The sequence below is a fragment of the Cuculus canorus genome, chromosome 1 (assembly GCF_017976375.1).
Source record: "Cuculus canorus isolate bCucCan1 chromosome 1, bCucCan1.pri, whole genome shotgun sequence".
NCBI lineage: Eukaryota > Metazoa > Chordata > Aves > Cuculiformes > Cuculidae > Cuculus > Cuculus canorus.
The window spans coordinates 141719936-141739589 of record NC_071401.1 but is presented as its reverse complement, the minus strand read 5'-3'; the positions used below and the strand labels follow the sequence as shown (position 1 = coordinate 141739589).

General features: G+C 41.4%; 1 protein-coding gene across 18 annotated transcripts in view; it reads right to left on the bottom strand.

Annotated features, from left to right (window-relative positions):
* Positions 1 to 19654, bottom strand: part of MICAL3 (microtubule associated monooxygenase, calponin and LIM domain containing 3) — a 177062-nt gene that overhangs the window by 15890 nt on the left and 141518 nt on the right. For 13 of the 18 annotated variants that reach the window (XM_054052402.1, XM_054052322.1, XM_054052775.1 and 10 more), the window contains 7 exons: positions 17605 to 19480; positions 16390 to 16484; positions 14602 to 14649; positions 12592 to 12642; positions 10626 to 10733; positions 9827 to 9920; positions 5274 to 5324 (listed from right to left, as the gene is read on the bottom strand). In XM_054052402.1, coding sequence (XP_053908377.1) covers positions 5274 to 5324; positions 9827 to 9920; positions 10626 to 10733; positions 12592 to 12642; positions 14602 to 14649; positions 16390 to 16484; positions 17605 to 19480 — 2323 coding nt within the window. The remainder of the gene's footprint in view (positions 1 to 5273; positions 5325 to 9826; positions 9921 to 10625; positions 10734 to 12591; positions 12643 to 14601; positions 14650 to 16389; positions 16485 to 17604; positions 19481 to 19654) is intronic. The other 5 variants (XM_054052701.1, XM_054053097.1, XM_054053584.1 and 2 more) reach the window with 3 other exon arrangements.

Here is a 19654-nt window from a genome sequence, read left to right as displayed (position 1 = left end):
TCTTCATAATCTGAAGAACAGTAGTAAAAATGGTCGATCAGGATGAAGAAAGCAGAGTAGAAAGTTTGGGGTGGCAGACACCATTAACCCCAAGCTACAGCTCACATTGATTGCCATCACTCTTTGCCACGTTCCATGGCATGAGAGCTGTGATAATTTCTAAGTAGTGGAGACTCAAATACACACACCACAGACAAAATGGGATCACATCCTTGGGAAGCTTTGCCTCCAAAGACTTTCATTTCTATATTGCTGACTAAGCAGGGCGGTTTGGAAACCAGCAACACTGGACAGGAAATCTAACTCTGAGGTTGATGTAATTTCTGAATGTGTTGGCACTTGACCCCACAAGCTAAGCCAGCTCAACACTTTGTAAATTCTTATTTAACTGACAAATTCCATCACTCATTTATCAGGCAGGCTAAGAGCTCTAATTTTGGCTTAGTGCTTAAAATAATTCCAAAAGAGATCAGTAAGACAAACTGTGTGCAGATCACAAGAAATATCCTCTTTCCCACCTTTTAAAAGTACGGTGAGAAGGCTGAGTACTGAAACATGAAGCATTCCAACTTTACTATTTGGTGAAGCTGTTCAACAGCAGTGTTGTAGAAGAGTAAGAGTACAGAAAGCCACCTCTTGGAGAACAGCACCCACACAACTGCAGGTGTTACATAAAGTCGAGGGCAAGGATTCTGACAACCATCCTGTAAGCACAGCACTCAGTGTGTCTGACTTCAAAGTTTCCTAAAACTGCATCAAAACCAGTATCCTCTAAAGTACAATCACTGGAAGAAACCCGGGGAAAACTCATATGACACTGAATTGTCACAGAAACCAAATCACACCCTTATTTATCCAGTGGAAGAGAGGGGGGCGGAAAAAAAGGCAGGGAGAGGAAAGAAAACTAGGGAATGCAACAGTTGGAGCAGAATATACACACAAATGACTGCAAAGAAATCTTCTGCTTCTACTAGACCTCAAGGCACTTCACAATGAAGTCAGAATTAGTAGAGTTCTGCCCTGCCTCCCAAGTCTGTCAGTTTTTTGTGTGTGGTTGTGAGAGGTGTACAGAAAGAAGCAGGTAATTGCAACTGCTTGCTTCCAGTATCTAATAAGTTTTCCAGCTATACCTAACAAGTTCTGCTTATCAAGTGTTGTTCCTTGCTCCAAACTAATAGCAAAGAAAACATGTTACCAATTCACTGCAGTGTCAAAAGCAACTGCAGACTGCAAAAACAATGTTTATCTTACAACTCCACTCATCTTCCAGGACAGCTGTGTTTGCCAATCACAAGAAATAGGACTGTTCCCACTGAAGCATATCAGACCCCAGCCCTGCAGAGTTAGATCTGCAAGACTTTAAAAGGCATCATCAGCTCAAGTCTTTTAAATAAGCTAATAAAAAGTGAAGTTTTTGTAGAATATGCTTCATACAAAGTACAAAGAATTAAAAATACCACAACCACACTTTTCTCCCCTCGATGTTCACAAGGCTCATGGTAAGAAGGAAGAAGATAATTCTGAAATCAGCACTATCAAACACACCGGCTCTTCCTTACATCCTTCTTGCCTGACTCCACATACTCCAACCAGGAGCGAAGAAGACAGGAGCGCGGGACTTCCCTCAACGATTCTCTGCTGGATGCGAGGAAAAGGAAACTGCTCATTTAAAGGCAGAGGGAACAGCAGCGGTAATTTCCACAGGCAGACAAGGAGTAAACTGAGACAACTGAGTAAGGAGGAACTGAGGCTGGGACTACTTGAGTGAGGAGACTAAGAATGCAAAGTACTGAAGGAGAAGAGACAGAGAGGAGATGGGAAAAGGGGAAAGGGGTGAAAAAAGGTGGCAGAAGATACAATTTTTCAGACAAATAATGCTGTGTAGAAGAGTGATCAGGGCCCAAAAATGTCAGGAGAAGGCCAGAGACAGGGACTGAGACTGTGGGAACTGAATCCACAGGAAGACCAGAGCAGGAATGAAAGACTAGGAACAGCTAATGGGGAGGAACAGGAGGTCTGAAGGGTAGAATGCTAGGATTTCTTTGTCAAGAAGGTAGGATTGAAATTAAATGCTTGAGAAGCAGAAACTGGGAATGAGGATGAAAATGGAAGAAGGGTAAGGAGCTTTGCATGGGAAAAGACACAATTAGGAGAAGGAATATCTGGAATGAGGGAGTAAAAGGGACAAACAGTGTGTATCCACCAAAGCACTGTATCCTTCCAGTGTCTGGCTCAAAATCCGTGTATTTCAAGTCTCACCATTCCACAGCTGCCAGCAAATGTATGTGAAATCCACTGACTGTTTCTCATTTTCTCTCCTTGAGGATCAACCCAGAGGACGGCAACCTAGAGTTGCTATCAGTTACTCTATAAGGGCATGAGGCAGAGTTCTCTGCGATGGATCTAAAGGTTGAGTATCTGTTGATACACCCACATAATACAAAACTTTAATTTCTGCAGACTTGGCAACCTTTGTAATGTTCTTTTAACACAACCACATACACAATATACACACAGGACGATTACTCAGAATTGAAATGTGACCATCTGTAGCGTGAAATGAAACATCTGCCGTGCAGCAACGGTACATGACATTTTAGAACAGGAAGAGAGGATTATGGCATCTGAGCAGAGGAACGAGGGTAGTTAAGACAGCAATCTGCAATCCTGCAAACTGGAACTTGACCAAGGATGTCAGAAGTTACCACTCCCTTGCAGAAGTTGTTGCGCAGTCTGTAACAACTAAATGAAACGCAACTCTGATTAGTGTAAAGAAAATCGGAATAAATTAATGCCCTAATAGTTAAAAAATTATTACCAATTTACAGATAACTTTTCAAAGTATTTTGCAATTTTGCTTATCATTCTACTGACAGCATGACTGTAGAGTCATGCCTGTGTTTCAGAGGCCAAAGCTGCCAGTAGAATAATTAATCACACAGCCATCCTATCTGCTTATAGCACTCAGCAGGACCACGTGGCGCTCCATGGATTTTAATGGCACTCCATCCAGATGCAGCATCCTGAACAGACAAGTTAATTTTGAAGCTGAGCTCTAAATCTGCCACTGAATAGTGACAAGTATCAACAGAGCAATGTATCCCTTCTGGCAAAAGTGTTCTGGCAGCCCCAAAAGCAGATATAAAGCAAATTACAGAGGCAACAAAACAATACTCTAAAGCCACGTACTCCAGGCAGGCTACATCGGCTCACTGCATTTAAAGGGATACTGCCCAATACTGTATTTTAAAGTTTGCTTTGAAAAAGGTATTTTTGAGATGAGCAGGAACTTGATACAGTTTTAAAATACATCAACCATTTAAAAAAAACGTGAACATTGTCTCTGACTGTTGTGACCCCAAGTGACTGAGTCACCATGTAAATAAAAGCAGCCTGTTACCGAAGATCAAAATCGACCACTCTAGGGTGGCTGTCTGAGTTCAGACGAATGGAAAAAGCAAACACATAAAAAAGAAAACCAGTAAATTCAAATTTCAATTAAAGTTTTCTGCAACAAAATCATTTGTTAAGTGACAGTGTCCCTTTAAGTTACGATTATTTTGCTTTTCTTAAAGCCACTATTAGTGATTTTGATGGGATCGCTGTCTCTAAGGAGGCAGTAGGAGGAGAAGCAGGAGGAGGGAGAGGTATAGTGGAAATAGCATTAAACAGGGATAAGGGTCTGTTAAGTGTAATTCAGCATCAACCCTTTTACAGCTCCTACTCTATGCACACACGAATATAGGCCAGCCCTGATGAATATAACTAGGATGAGGGTTTCAAAGTCTCTCTACAGAAGATACTCCAGGAAAGAATGCCAGAGGGACTGAGCAGTGAAAGAAGTGCAGGGCTAGTGGAGGACTATCACATCAAAATTAGCACAGGGGAACTGGGCAACAAATTAGGTCTACTGAGAAGAAAAGTCTTCCATTTTGAAACTTGAATGTAGGTGGATGTTCTTCAATAAAAACCTATTTTGCCAGGACAGTTTGGAGGCATTCTCAACAAACAGCTACAGACAGATACTAAGTGGGATAATCTTCCCCTCAGGTGAGGAGAAAAAGTGACAGTTAAAATCCTGGGCAAGATAACTTCTGAAGGATTAAACGCAGAACACAATAAAATCAGGGGAAGAATTGTAGTGAAGTGCCTTGGACCAGGCCCAGAGCGCATGGATCTTCCACTGTGCGGAGCCGGGCTGCAATGCACTGCCTCAACAAAACACAGCTCACGTCAAGTATCTCTATACTCCGAAAGACAAATAAAATGAGAGCCTCAGATGACAAGGCAGCTGAGCAGAGTTTTTGCTTTCTCTTGGATCTGCTGACAAATGTGTCCATTTTCTAAGAACAGAGTCAGAGTAATTAAACTAGCAAACGGAATTTTAATTTTCAGGATGGACAATGCTAAAAAAAAGCCATCTGCAACCCAAAAGTTAACCACCTACACTAAGGGATTCAGAAAGTAACATTAATTAAAGAAATGCAGAACCATGGTGCAGAGTGACGATGGGATTATAATCGCCAAGTGAAAAAAAAAGAGCTAAACATCGTAATATGTGTTTAGCATTAAATGGGATATTAGGGGAAAAAAATAACATACCAAGAAGCTTAGCAGCTGTGTAATGATACAAACTGGGCTGACTGAAAACTAACAGCAGATTCCAGCAAAAATGACTGGAACTCTTAACTCAGCAGATTCTCACCTGACCTTACAGTAAGACAAAACAAGAAAGAAGCATCTGCCATCTACAAGTGATTCCAAAGTCCCCTGAGGGACCATTTTGATTTTGTTAGATCATCAACATACACTGTTTATTTCGGAAGAAGCAAACGAGCCTCCAGAGGGAAAGAGGGAGGCAGTGGCATGACTAATCCTTTACAGTGCTGTCTTGGGAGCAGGTCAGTTCTGCTGTCCCTTTCATGTTTAAATAATTTCCTACAGAGGATTTCGATGGTAGAGTTGGACTTCGAAAAGGAGAAGCAAAAAAAACAGAATGGCCTTCCACTGCCTTCCAGGGAAGGGAGAGTGAAAACAGTAAGCAAATTTTGAAATAATCCACACTGTGTAAAATAGAAGAGGGAGCCTTACACGTGGTTTGTGGAGCATACCAGGGTCCACTCTTCCTGAGCTGGAAAAGGGGTTCTGCTATCACCGTGTGCAAGGGCTGTTTCTTCTTGTTTGTGAGGCAAGGATGGGAGAAGTGGGTGAAGGGAGGGGTGGGGAGGAGTGTCAGCAGGGTTAGTGTCAGCAGGAGGTTCGGCTATACATACCACCCAGATGCAAGTCGATGAGGTCACTGTAATAAGACTCTCCCCAATAGTCTACAACAAGGAATCGGTGAAGACAGTTATTGAATTAGACACCCACCCTAGCCCCGCACAATCAAAGCAATATAGGAGAAAAAGACAGACAGACAGAAACAACAAAAAAAGAGCAAATAAGAAACATACAGCTATACGCAAAGGCACATATATATATATATACACAGAAAAAAACCCTGTGTGTCTCTTTCTCTGTATATATAGATAAACATACACACGAATACATCACAAACATATATATTCCGAAGACGAAGAGAAAATTCCCAGCAGGCAGGCAATGACTTCCAAGAGGAAAAATCAAGAAGTGTACACAGAGACACTTCGCCTATTTCAGTCTGCACCAGTACCTGCCATTAGTGTCTGTCTTGTTCTTCCTGAGAAAATCAGAACTGATCTTGTGTCTTTAATGCTGAGCAATGCCTTAGAAGGAAACAGTGTCACCTTTTAGGTAAGCTGCAGGAAAGGTGTAAAGGTCGATGTCTTGGAGGAGAGTCAGTGGAAGATGTGTGTGTATGGCACACGGCTGGGAAGCACTGACTTTGTGCTGACAGGAATGGCAAACGCCCCAGTGTAGAAAGATGGGTATGTGCGTTTCTGCTAATACACCATCTATGTCAGAGAAGAACCTACACAGAAGTATGCGGAACAGTGACATGCACATCCCACAGCTGCTAGACAGGTACACCACGAGTATAGCACTGTGTGATGTTTCTTTGGGGAAGAGACAGATGGGAGTACTGAAAGCACCATTTCTTACTGCATATGATTCACTTTACATAAAGAAGTGGCTCTCAAATTTTTCAGTATTGATCTGACAGTAGAAGACATTTTCCCAGCTCTTAACTATCAAAGTTTATGGATAAAGGAGGCAAAAAAAGTTCCAGAATTTTCTGATCTGATATATTTTTAAGTTAATAGTTGAAAAAATGAAAAAAACACTCAAGAAATCAAAGTCATAAGCATGTCCAAACAGGCGAATGCACTATAATACAAAGTACTGCTACATTAATGGTAATCCCATTCAAGGAGCCTTTGGGACACCACAGAAAAATGGGAAAATCTTCACTGAGATTATCCTACTTCACCTTTGCAGCAAAACACCACGATGCAAAAGAAAGGGGGGTAGATGAGAAGGGAAGAAAGGGATGAAAAACGCTTAGACCACATGGATATGACAAACTTGTCACCTGCTTATGCTGTCACTTGAAATAAGAGTTTACATTCCAAATCATTCACTCTTACTATGAATGTGATTATCAAAGGCTGAGATTTTCATAGATAATCACAGAGAACACGTTAAGGCAATTAAGTAATCATAGGGTGTGAGATCATTTTCTGAATCAGAAACTAAATGTTAGATTGAGCATTCAGCTTTTAAAAGAATAAACGACCCACCGTACCTTGCCTGAGGCAGAGGCAACTTAGAAAAGGAAATGAAAAGGAGATAGCCAGGAAGGTGCAATTATTTTGTCAAATTAAAGTTGATGATGGCCTCCAAAATGTTTCTGAGTCTGATTAGTTCATACACATCAGTTGAATACCATCAAATAAATATTCCAACTCAACAACTATCAGATAAAGAATGAAACTCCTGGAAAGAGTATTGAGCTGCCTGTATTTATTACTCGGATCTAAATGAACTGGAATCTCTCAGAAAGACAGCAGGGCATCGCTTTGGAGAGTTTACTGACAGTCTTCTTGGTATAAGTCACTTGGCAAGAACATATTAAGGATGATGCAAAACAGATTGAAAATTGAAGCAAAATAATTCTATGTAAACAAATCCTTACCTATAGTACTGGGGTTTGTTCTTACCAGTCTAACTGAAAAATACTTTTTTCTAAAAATGGAAAGAGGTCCAGAGGTCAGAGATAAGAGCAATTAAACTTAATGGAAGATCTCGATGGATGCAAAATTTGAAATTCTTCACAGAGAGGAAAGATAACTAACAGACAATATGCTAAAGGACGATAAATGACATAAAGAAATAGTTCAGATGGTCTGGTCTATCTTTTTCTAAGATAGAAAAAGAAAAGAATCATTATAGAACACAGAATTGTTTCTTCTGTCAGGATTTTCAAGTATCTAGTAGTAGGAAACTACTACTAATACAATCTAAACCCTCATATTTAAATGCCTAACTCAGTAAGTGATTTGTTCTTTCCCTACAGAGAGGGAAGCTCAATAACCCGCTCATTAGAGAGCCTAATATGTTCTCCTAGAATGGTTAATACTGGTTGCTGTCTACAGGACACCCGCTACTTCAATCCTGCATTGCAATCCTTTTCTATTTATATGGACGGGGTATGTGTACAGGAGAACCTCTTGCACTCCCCCCCCCCTTTCTTCCCCTTGTACAGGCTTATTACAAGGAAAAAAGATTCTTTTTCAGATGACATCACTTTATGCACTGCCCCTCCCTTTTTTAGCTTTTGTTTACACAGTTCCATTAGGGGACAGCGCAATCAGAGACAAGGGCATGACTCCACACCTTTACATAATGGTACTTGCTGAATGCAGTGGTCACTGTTAGGTCAGTATTTTGGGCAAGGCAGATGACAAGAAAATTATACTGCCTTCCTGAATAATGAATGGCTGCTGGAGGCAGAAATTATTTGCACATATGGAATTTGAATTGATATTTCAGATTTTAAAAAAAGAAAAAATTCAGTTATTTTACTGGAAACATATGTAAAATGTCCATGCAAAAGTGGCTAGAAAGGTGAAGGATGGAATTAATGTATAATCTTGTCTTTCTGCCAACACAGGTTAGAACATTTTTGGGTTTTTTTTCCCCAACAGAATGTGTTTCTTATTCATCCCCTGAAACAACTGGAAGAGTTGAGGCTGGTGAAATCTTTAAGACAGAGTTAAGCTTCTCTAATCATAATGTTATGACAACACATATCCTAGAGACTTCCTGAAGAGAGAATAATTTTGCAAACAGTCACCTACAGTCTCATAATTCTGCTAAGAAATTCACAAATATATAAGCTCATCTAAGACTGCTTTCATTTTGGGAGAGCTGGGAGTTAGAAGTTAGTTTTATAAGGATTTAATTCTGCAGACTTTCATATAAAACAGCAATTCTCACTCTTGGTCATGTTCTGCCCTCTCTGAGGTTTTTTTAGGCAATCTTCTATCTTTCTTCAGCAAGAGAACTTTCTGTGATGAAGAATGTTCTCCCACCTGCTAAGACTTCCCACTTGTGCTGACATGTCTTATGTGAAAACCAGTCAGCACCTGAGTAATCAAGACAGACTTCCAGATGAAAAGAAGAAAAAGGAGAGCAACAACTAGAAATAAAAAGTGGTTTTAGTAATTGCAGTAACTGGCAGAGAACAGAGTGGAGCTACACAAAAATACACAGCGTAAGGAAGGAGGCACCGCCACAGAGAAAGTTTTTGCACAAGGTGATTTTTTGAACCCACAAATGAAAAAGCCAGTCAGATCACAAAACCATCCAAGTCCTCAAGACTGTTCACCACACTTGTAGGACCTTTTTGCTTTGATAATGACTCGGTCCTGCTGCTTCGGCACGCCCTTTCAGAGAAAACGTACCTAATCCTGGCCGAGTGGTAATTGGCAGGAAGTTCCAACAGACTTTTCCTCTGGTGAACCTTCACTGCTTAATCAAGTTCCATCTTCACAGGCACAGCGGTTGCTCTTCAAGCAACAAAGCTAAAATGTTTCCTAAACACCTTTTCCACTGTTACCATTTCCGATCTCTAATTCCTGTAGTCAGGTGAATAAGTCCTGGGCCTGTCAAGTATACGCACACTGCATTTGCCTGTTGGATATTTGACTCCTTGCAATCGAGGATTCTTTTTTCCAAATCATGATACTATTATCAGCATTATCTGAGCCAAGTACTCCTCCTCTCATGTGTTTTGCCAGATCAGATGATACTCATTTAATTTAATTTCAAGTACACATAACATTCCTTTAACAGCTTGACATGGATACCTTTCAGTAGAGATGTGCATTTCTGCTCTGCACAACTTTCTTGGAAGTAGCCAGTGTGCTGGGCTGTGCAGTGAGGAAGATGTTCTGTGATGGTCCCTTGTAAGGACACTACTTTGATAATCCAACACAGTAGAGAAAGCACACAATTTCACAATTACTTCCTTAATATATAAACAGGGTTCTCGTACTGTGACAGCTTTATATGAATTGCAGCTAGGAAACCCCTGCAATTTTCTAGCTGTAATATCCAGTTATATGCAGAAACAGTCAGTCAGTAATTAATAGTTGGAGGATTACCTCCCAAGCTTCAGGCAAAGACAAGCAAACTTGAGTCTCTGTCATACGGAAGTCTCATAATTGGAAGAAACACAGGAACAACAAAGGCCTCGAAAAGACAGAAAAAGGAGAATGGATTCACACTGGAATATTTTTAGGCTCTAATGGTCCAATTACCTCTAAAATCCAAGCAGCTACGGACTACTGCACAAGCACTTGATAATGAAGCATTAAAAAGCAAATCAAGTTCTGATGGATACCTGCTTCTCCCCGAAGGGCCTTCTCCACAGCAACCCCTCTTTCCTCGAGCTGCCTCTGCTTCTCCTCCACTTGTTCAAGCTGCCGCTGGATGATCTGTTCGGAGAAGAATGGAGCAGAACCTCACCAACAGCAATTCTCCAGCTCTACCTGAAGCATTCATCCAGCACCAAGTGATTTCAGTCAAATCAGCCAATTCAACAATACACTGTTTCAAATGCTGGCGTCCCTGTCCCTCCTGGGACATCTTCCCCACCCCTCCCATCCTATGCCTTAATTCTGCAAACACTTGATACTCACTTATTTGCCACAACTCTAATCATCTTCCTAAATGCTGAAGTGAAACGTGATGCTATTCAGTCAGCTGAGCCCCTACCTCAAGCTTTAAACAAATCCTATAATCACCACCTATAGATGATGCCAGCAGTTTTACAGCAAGTTCTCCGGTAATTAAAAGTTAATTTGGTAACACTTCATCCAGCAGTATAATCTAGCAAAGCAAAGATAGGTTTATCTGGTATTATCTGACTATCACTGTTCCACTCGGTGCAGATGCTTCACTCGTCTCCAGCTAGAAAGGTCTTATGGTCATTGTTCTTCTCACTGTAAAACTATCATGATAGGTTTCAGCCATTCTTCTCATATCTATCAAATTTCGAAGACGGGGTAGGAGCAGGGACAATCACATAGAAATAAAGCTCCATCTCTGCATCCTCTTCTGTTACATTCAGAAGAATGTCATGATCATAGTGCTTTCACACAGAGTTAACTGTCTGCCATCACAAGATTGTGAAACACTACCTGAGCTCTGTGTAACCTTTTTAGCTCCTCTTGCTTGGCTTGTCTACGGGCAGCCTTCTGTACTCGCCGAGTCAGCTTGGCATTCAGTTCCTCTTCTGTGTAGGCTCTCTGAAGGAAGGAAAAGCAGAAGCAGATTTTATTTGCATGCTCAGGTACGGGGGGAGGGATGCCCATTTTGTCTTCCAAAAGCTCAGAAGGGAGGTGTTCTCTCTTTGCCATGGCTGTGTCAAAAGTCAAGCTTCTGTAGGCAAAGGTGTTCACAGTGCAGTGAAGCAACAATTTCAGGATCAAATCAAGAGTGAAGAAAGATATAAGCCAATTGCAAAGCTGTGATTTTATATAATGCCCCACTCCCTGTCTTCCAATGCTACATGAAACCTCTCTCCAGAGATAAAATCAATTTTTATTCTACTTCTCAACAGATTTAGCCAAAAGGATTTATTTATATTGATGAGTACCATACAGAGAAGTCAACTTGATTTTATTTTAAAAGAGGGTAAAGGCACATCTACGTGAACAGTGACAGCAGTATAAGCTAGGAAATTATTATAGACTTATTATAGACTAGAGTACTTGTATTGGTAGTCCCCAGCCCCTATTTAGTTCTGGAGCAAGAACGTTCTTAGTTTGGAGTTATACTCATATAACCGGTTATGACTATTTGTGTAAATTTGTGCAACTTTTCTATGAACCAAAAGGGTAAAAAAATATTTGGAAGCAGAATGACATTCTGGTGTGAGGTGGGAAATCTTGTCTCAAGAGTAACCTGCGAAACTGGCTCACGTAAAACAGAGCACACCACCCCTGAACTAAAACTAGCATATTGCAATACCAGAAGGCATCCACAAGGAGAAAGGTTATGTTTATAGAAATAGAAAAGTATTTCCTCCTCCTTTTTTTCTCAGTGAAACTAGTTTAAAAATAACTAAATCTTTTTAACATTACTAAATTGGAGTTTGGTATCTTATCAGGTATACTAGTTGGTTGTGCTGTAGTTTAAGAGGGCTTCCTCTCATATGCACTTAAGAGTGTCCAAGAAACAAGCATGGCGTGAGCTACAGTAAAGAAAGGAACTCTCTTCCCACATACACATATGTAGACTTCAAGGAACAGCTGTAGACAGATATTTTCCACTTCTGGAAAAAGATCTTCTCTATGGACAGTCAACTTTAAGGACAAAACATTAAGACAGACCACCCTGAAAGTTTGTTTTATCTAGTTACTGTTCTGCCACATTGGCCAGTCTACCTCTGGTTTACTGCTCTCCGTGGAACAGTGTTTGAGTCAGGATCACAGTTCTATTAAAAATTCCTCAGAGGGGTGGTCAGCAAGCACCATTGTTAAAGCTCCAAGAATTTAACACTTCATCTTTCTTTCTTTAACCCCAACCCCCCAAAAATCCATGATGATACCCAAATCAGAAGGTAAAGCTATAGAGGGTGTTGACTTTCCTACCCCATGTAACACTGTTATGACTACGAAGAGAGGGCAATGAGAATTTCAGAAAGCAGCAAGACTCCTGAAATAGAAACGCAACTTCTGTCTTAATTTTAGCTTAGTTTCACTAAGATTTCAGTGAACTTAACAATTTTGAAGGATGCTGATTAAAGACTGACAATTTACTTGAACTCATATTCTAAGTAGGAAGAAAAAGAATATGTATATATATTTAATTGACTTGAAAACCAATTTGTTGTGAAGCTCAAAAGATCACCCACATCACTCTATACAGTGGTGTGCACCGATAATCACATGCATTTTAACTAGACAGACAATTCGGAGCTTAATGCACTTTTGGTAGACAACCTCTACAAAGAATTTGCTGCCCGTGTCTGCTCACATCTCACGCATGCACAGTCAACGTTTGTGATGTTAGTGCACATGTGATGGGTAGCTACAGATTCAATGGGTTAATATAGGGACATGCAATGCAATAATGGCCAACTAGTGGGAATGGAGACACTACCTTTGACGAATATGATCTCTTGAATGCCAAGGCGTGTGGTACATAAATCGACTTTAAAGGGGGGAATGGTAAAGGAAAAGAAAAATAAAAAAAAAACATACACAATGAAGCAAAATCAGTTCAACATTGAAAACAGTAATAAAACAAAGCTGTTTTTAAATGAAACATAAAATGGTGCAAAAGCTGAACGTGACCCAGACTGATGAAGCACAATGGAACTTCTACCCACAAAATCAAGTTTCTAGCACTCTCCTGAAATCAAAAAGCTTTGGAGATACAGTCAACCAGAAATACTTTTTTTCTAGAGGAATTATTTGGCTTTTATCTACCTATGGTTTTAATGTCCAGTGTGCAAATACACGTACATACACATACAAACTTTTGGTTGAGGATTAGGAATAATGGCTTTTGTGGGGGCATGTTTGGCCTGATCTGGCTCAGTCAGCCATATATTACTCTGTCACACAACTCTCCATTTACAATCTGATCTAAAACCTCTCCTAAGAGTTGTGTTTATTTCATGGCTTTAAATTATCTCTACTTCATAGATATGGGCACCCTGATCTAGTGGGACATGTCCCTGCCCATGGCAGAGGGGTTGGAACTAGATGATCTTTAAGGTCCTTTCCAACCCAAACTATACTATGATTCTCTGAAACGATCACTTACATTTAACTAACATCATAAGTCTTCCTCACTGCTTTGTGACAGGAGAAAAACCATATGGGCTCAGAGTGGGTTGTGTCCCCTACAGCAATGGAATATCTCTGTCTAAAACGAGAGCCTCAAGAGAGCCTGAGGAGCTAAAACTATAGGGGAGGAGACTGGGAGAAAAAAAATTACTACCTTCTCCATCCAAAGGCATTCTATGTGACTCTGTACCCATAAATAAGGCAAGTAAACTACTCAGTGTAGGTAAATTTAGAGAGGCAAGTTTCCCATGTCATGAAGTACAGAGGGCATTGTGCCATTCTGGGTGAACAGCCAGCATTTTGCATTTTCACAATCAGTTAACTAAATCGTAAATGAAAAGCCATAGAACAACTTCAGCATGTATGCAAACTTCAGTAAAAAGCAAGCCATCTGCGGCAGTAAAACACACATCTTGATCACAATACCATAATTGTATGGGAACAAGGACAAACACACAATGACACACCTATAAACACGAGACCCACAGGGTATTCACATGAGGCATTTTTTACAAGATGCTTCTCTTGAAATCAACACTACGTGAAGCAACACTGAATTAATTCACTGCTCATCACAACGAACAGGCTAAACAGAGCAAGCTGTCTGGGAAGCAAGCTCACTACAATTACCAAAAAAGCGACACAAGCAGAATTTCAGTTTAGAGAAGGGGTTCACATAAAAGTTACGTGGCACACAGGAAGTCACCTCTTACCTGTAACAAGTACTAAGTGGTTTGTAACTTGAAAAATATAACCCTGACCCCAAAGCAGTACAAACCCAGTTGTGTCAGTCTCAAAGTCCAGTTACATTTCTTTTGACAGCAAGGCACTCCAGTGTTCGCGTGTACGTTCTACATCCTTGGACAGGATGCAATAAACACAGGGGAATTCTCAGATTCATCACTTCTAAATAAATCCATTCTCAAATTAATTTCTTATTCAGAAAATAGGCAGATTCTGAGCAAAGAAATTCCTAATGCAGCTTCAGCAAGAGCAGATGTGAGAAAATGAGGCAATACCACCACATCCTGGGCAGAGCTGGTGAGATATTTTCAGTATTAGGATTCCAGGCATCTGCCAGTGTCACCTACTTCCTCCAATGCTTAGTGATAAGATCTTTTCTCTGCAAAAGCCCTTGTAAATCAAAGTAGCTCAGCACAAGAAAAGTGACCACCAAGGCATACCAAAGTCTGAAAACAAGCATGGACCTTACTGAAGCCCTGCTTCCTCCTGAAGGAGCTTACAAGGCAGAACAATAACTCTAACTCTTATCTGAACCCCATGTATTGCAGATCTATCCTCTGGTAGCCACAGGTACCTCATTCTTCTGCATCTCTTGGAAAATGCAGAATTTCTCATGAAACGGCTTGAAAGCAATGCAAGGAGGAATGGAAAGGGGAGAGAAAAAAGGGAGTAAAATAAAACAAAACAATCTTCCTCTTTAGAAGAGACCTAGATCAACTAGGGAGAGAGATTAAAAGAGAGGTAAGTAAACACAGAAAATTCCTACTTACTTCAACTCCTTCCACCAGCCTTAAATTCATTAGTTATTCCAAGTCATTGCACTACGTACACATAGAAAGCATTTCCTGGGTCACTTCAGTTTGCAGTACTTCCATACCCCTGCCATTTGAGCCCAGTATCCACTAGATCCTGCCATTTGAGATTGATTTGTGCACACTGGATGGCAGGTTTGAAACAGGAGGCACAGACCACTGTGTCTGCGACACTATGCTCTCAGATGCTCTCTTCTTCCAGAGTTTTTTTGAACACTGAAACCAGGAACTGCCAGGAAGGGACAGGGGGAACAATCTTCAGTACCAGAATGGTCTTAGTGTTCAATTAAATCCCTACTTATGCCTCCAAATCTTACAAACTCTGTCTAGCAAAGCTCAGAAGCTCTCAGAAATGAAAGACAGGCTCTTCCCTGTTACTATGATTGAGTAGTTCCTTATGTTTTTCAATTATTTCTTCATTAATACTGCCATCCTAAAATTAAAATTAACACTTTAAAAGCAAGTAGCTTTGGCATTTGGCTCTCATTGTATATTTTCCGCATATAAACACATGCAAATAAACTAAATGCATTTTTCTCTCTCTCGTCTTTTACGAAGACCCACTGCTGTCTCCTCTTTCCTCTTCAATAACTTCCTTAAAGCACCATTTAAACGTAAGCTATTTTGGCTAGAAAGCCATTGATATGTCTTACAATATGACACTATACCTCTAGCTGACCAGAAAGTTGGTCAGGAACGAGAAAAGGCTCTCAGAAGAAGCAGAGCTCATACCAGACTACACTGGAATGAGAACACTGGGCTAAGACCAATCCCTATAAACTGGCATTTCATAGGGTCTCACTACAATCTATTTCAGCTTCACAGTTATGTACACACACAGACATATGGAAATATTCAGCAACTACCAAGTCATCCTCAGAGAAAACAGGCTCAAAGTGGAAGAAACGGCTGACGGCTCATCTCTTCTCTGAAGAGAGAAGGCACTAATTCGGATGGTACATATTCTCTTCTCCCAGGAAAAATAAGCAAACTTGTATGAGCTGTGAAACTGCAGTCTGCAGTCTACCTCTTAGTTGATGATCTGTCTTGACTACACTCTTGATGTATGCAGAAGTACATTCTTGTCTGTAGTTTGCTTGGAATTCTACCACTTCAATCTATCAGAGGCTTATAAAACAATATCCTAAAATGGGACCCTTACAAAAAGCAAGAAGTATCTTGTTATCTTTTGGCAATAACATTAGAGCCAGTGAAATTTACTCTTCTGACATTAACTGTCTTTCTGTAGACTATTGGCATGCTTAAAACAGGGACAAAATTCACTACTCTGACTGTGATATTCATTATAAAGTACTGTCACAGCAAGAAAACAGATCCTTCATGTGACGACACCAGGGAATAGCTTGCAATTGTGAAATCAAGTGAAACCAATTCATCGTAGGCAGAACAGCCAGGCACCTTACAGGAAAGCCTGTTCCATGAAAGAAACAGCAAGAACTACAAAATCATCCAAGTTTCTGATGTGGTTCTCTCAGCTTGCGATCTGCACGGGGCTAGATCCCTCTAAAATGCCTTTCCCATCTGCCTACCTCTCGCCTGGATTTCTGTGAGGAACGTTCCAGGACATCATCACTGGAGAGGTCAGAGTCTTCTGAGAAACTCAGGTGTTGACGGAGCTGCAAATCTGAGAAACCAGGAATAAAAAGTTAGAGAAGCAGTAACTGTTCCCTCTGTAAACATTTCAGAATTCAGTTGATAAGTTGCTTGATTGAGCTTCAACAATACTTCTATGCCATTCTCCATTGCTTTGCTTCACATTACAGAGTGATCAGAGAAGCACTGCTCCACACAAGGAGCAATATTAGTTACAAGATTCATCCTAAGAGAGCATTGCTTTCTGCAAACACTTAAAACTAGCAGTCATGATTCTCCTTTTGTGCTCTATCAATGCTCTTATGGTAGACACAGCACCTGGAAGGCAGCAGCTGGCACCATTTTGGCTACTTGTACAGGGCCAGAGAATCATAGAATCACAGAATCACCAGGTTGAAAAAGACCTCTGAGATGATCGAGTCCAACCATACATATCTGCCACTAAACCATATCTTTAAGTACCTCATCTACCTGTCTTTTAAATACCTCTAGGGATGGTAACTCTACACCTCCCTGGGCAGGCTCTGCCTGTGTCTGATGACCCTTTCCGTGAAGAAACTTTTTCCTAACATCCAATCGGAACTTCCCTGGCACAGCTTGAGGCCATTCTCCCTTGTATTACCTCTCACTTGGGAGAAGAGACCGGCACCCATCTCTCTGCAACCTCATTTCAGGTAGTTGTAGACCGTGAACTTCCAGTACCTGAAGGGGCTACAGGAAAGCTGGGGAGGGACATTTTACAAGGGCTTGCAGTGATAGGATAAGGTAGAATGGCTTCAGATTGGAAGGGGAAAGATTTAGGTTAGACATTAGGAAGAATTTTTTTTTACTGTGAGGGTGGTGAAGCACTGGCACAGGCTGCCCAGGGAAGTTGTGGATTCCCGTTGCCTGGAAATGTTCAAGATCAGGCTGGATGGGGCCTTGAGCAGCCTGGTCTGGTGGGAGGTGTCCCTGTCCACAGCAGGGAGCTTGGGACTGGATGATCTTTTAAAGTCTCTTCCAACACAAATCATTCTATGATTCTAAGATTTGACACTGAGGAGCAACGTCATTCAGCACAGTGGCTGAGAGACAAAGTATGATAAGCTTACTTTAAAGGGATCCCTAGCTGTAGGAAAAGTACATGATGCAGAGACATGTATCTACTATACCTGCAGCTGTAACCAACGGAGAAGCTTTGTGCTTGCCAGAATCCACAGTGGCACTACTTGAGGGAGTACTTGGGCAGGATTTGTCATCAGTCTTTTTCTTCTTGTCTTTCTTATACCCAGAGAAAACAGACTTCCATAACGACCTAGGCTTTGTTGCTTCCTCTGTCCCACCACTAGATTTGTCAGAAAGCCTGCTGTCATTTTTTGATTTCTTCTCCTTTTTGTTCTTACGAGGGGAGAAAAGAGAAGTTCTTTTCTTACTCTTCCCACTGGAGCCTTCTGAAGAGGTGACAGATCCTTCAGGTCCAGCTACATCAGCAGCAGGAGTGGAGAACTTCTCACTAGCAGCATCATGCTTTAGTGTGGATCCCTCTGCCATTTTCAAACCCAAATACTTTGGAGACTCATAAAACAACTCTTTGGTCTTCAAGGGCACAGAAGATGCCTTGCGTGCCCTTGTGCCCCCGGCAGCAGCAGCTGCAGCCATCTCCATATCTTTCATCTTACACAACTGTTTAGCCATGGCATCACGCAGTGCTTGGCTCTTGACAGACTTCTCTCTGGCTCTCATTCTTTCTTCAGCAAGCTCCTTGGCTTCTACAGAAATTTCAGGCAAAACTCTCTTCTTTTGGTTAACTCCTCCTTCCATTGAGGGTGGGCCACCATTTTCTTTGACCAAGGGCAAAAGAAGTGGTTTCTCTGGCCTTGGCCTACTGGTAGGAGGCGTAAAGAACTTCTCATGAAGGCTTGAGTCCTCTGTCCTGTCATCATACGTGTCCTCTACATCATCAGCAAATGGAATTTCATCCACACTCTCTGCAAAAGACTTCCGCACGTCGTCTTTTTTGGCCTGGGCTGACTCTCTGGCAGCAGAGGTTGACTGATGGCGTGTAGGAGCAGGAGGTGTTGATGCTGGTGTTGGAGGTGACCTGGCTTCAATCTCGTTCTGCCAGACTGCTTGATGCCTCTTCCTACGCAAAGTGGCTGGTTCTTCATCCTGAGGAGGGGGTGGTGGAGGACTTGATGGAGGAGTAAGCATGGTAGAGTCAGAAGTGTTGAAGCTCTGGCTAGCCATAGTCCTCATGTTAGATGAGCTCTCCTGAAGGCCAAGTCCAGAACTGCTGGATACATCTCTCCTTACTTCATTGGAACTCTTTAGCTCTTTTTCTGATGGAGATTTTGGTGTGAGCAGAGAAATCTGCTCGTTTTCTAACTTGGACAGTCCCTGTCTTCTTGGGGCAGGCTGGGGTTTCACAAGATGGATCCTTTCATCCCCTGAAACATTCTCACTATTAAAAGTCTTCATAGGAGTTGTCTCAAGAGCAGAGACAGTAAAGTTCGTCTCTGAGCATTTGTTTCTGTCTACTGGGGTGAGTCCTAAGCTCCTCCGGATTTCGGCACTCTTCATCCAAAACTCTTCCACAAGGTTACTCCGTTTCAGGGCTTCTTCTGCAGTAGTAGGGCTCCCCAGCTTTTTGACTTCACTACTCTGGCTTCTAAGGACCAGTTTGGCTAAAGGAGTAGATGTTAGGGCTGGGACAGGCTGGAAACATACTGGAGGTTCCACTGGGGATGGAATGGATGTTTCAGCAGAAGGCAAAGGCTGTGAACAGATAGGTGTTTGAGCAGATGTTGGAGATGAAGCCAATGTTGATGCTGCTGGCTGAGACTCTGTTAGTGATGTAGGCATGACAGCTTCTGGTGATGCAACCGGCTGGGACAACACTGGAGATGGTGGCACCAAAGGGCTCTTAACTTTCCTGTCTCTGGGAGTTTCATCCTTTGGTCCTTCATCAAGAATGAAAGGCTCTGGAAAAAAGCGTGCCTCTGGAGATTTTATTGCATTGGATACTTCAGCCAGCCAATCCTTTGCAGCCTACAAAAAAAATAATGAAAAAGGGAAATATTAATAGTCACTCAGCCCATTAGAATACTGTTTCTCTGGGTGTTGCTTTTTTTTTTTTTTTTGTTTGTTTGTTTTTTTTTGCTTTTAATGAAGTCAGCAATAAGGAAACCGTTCAAGTGTCAAAATATGAAAAAACACATGGCA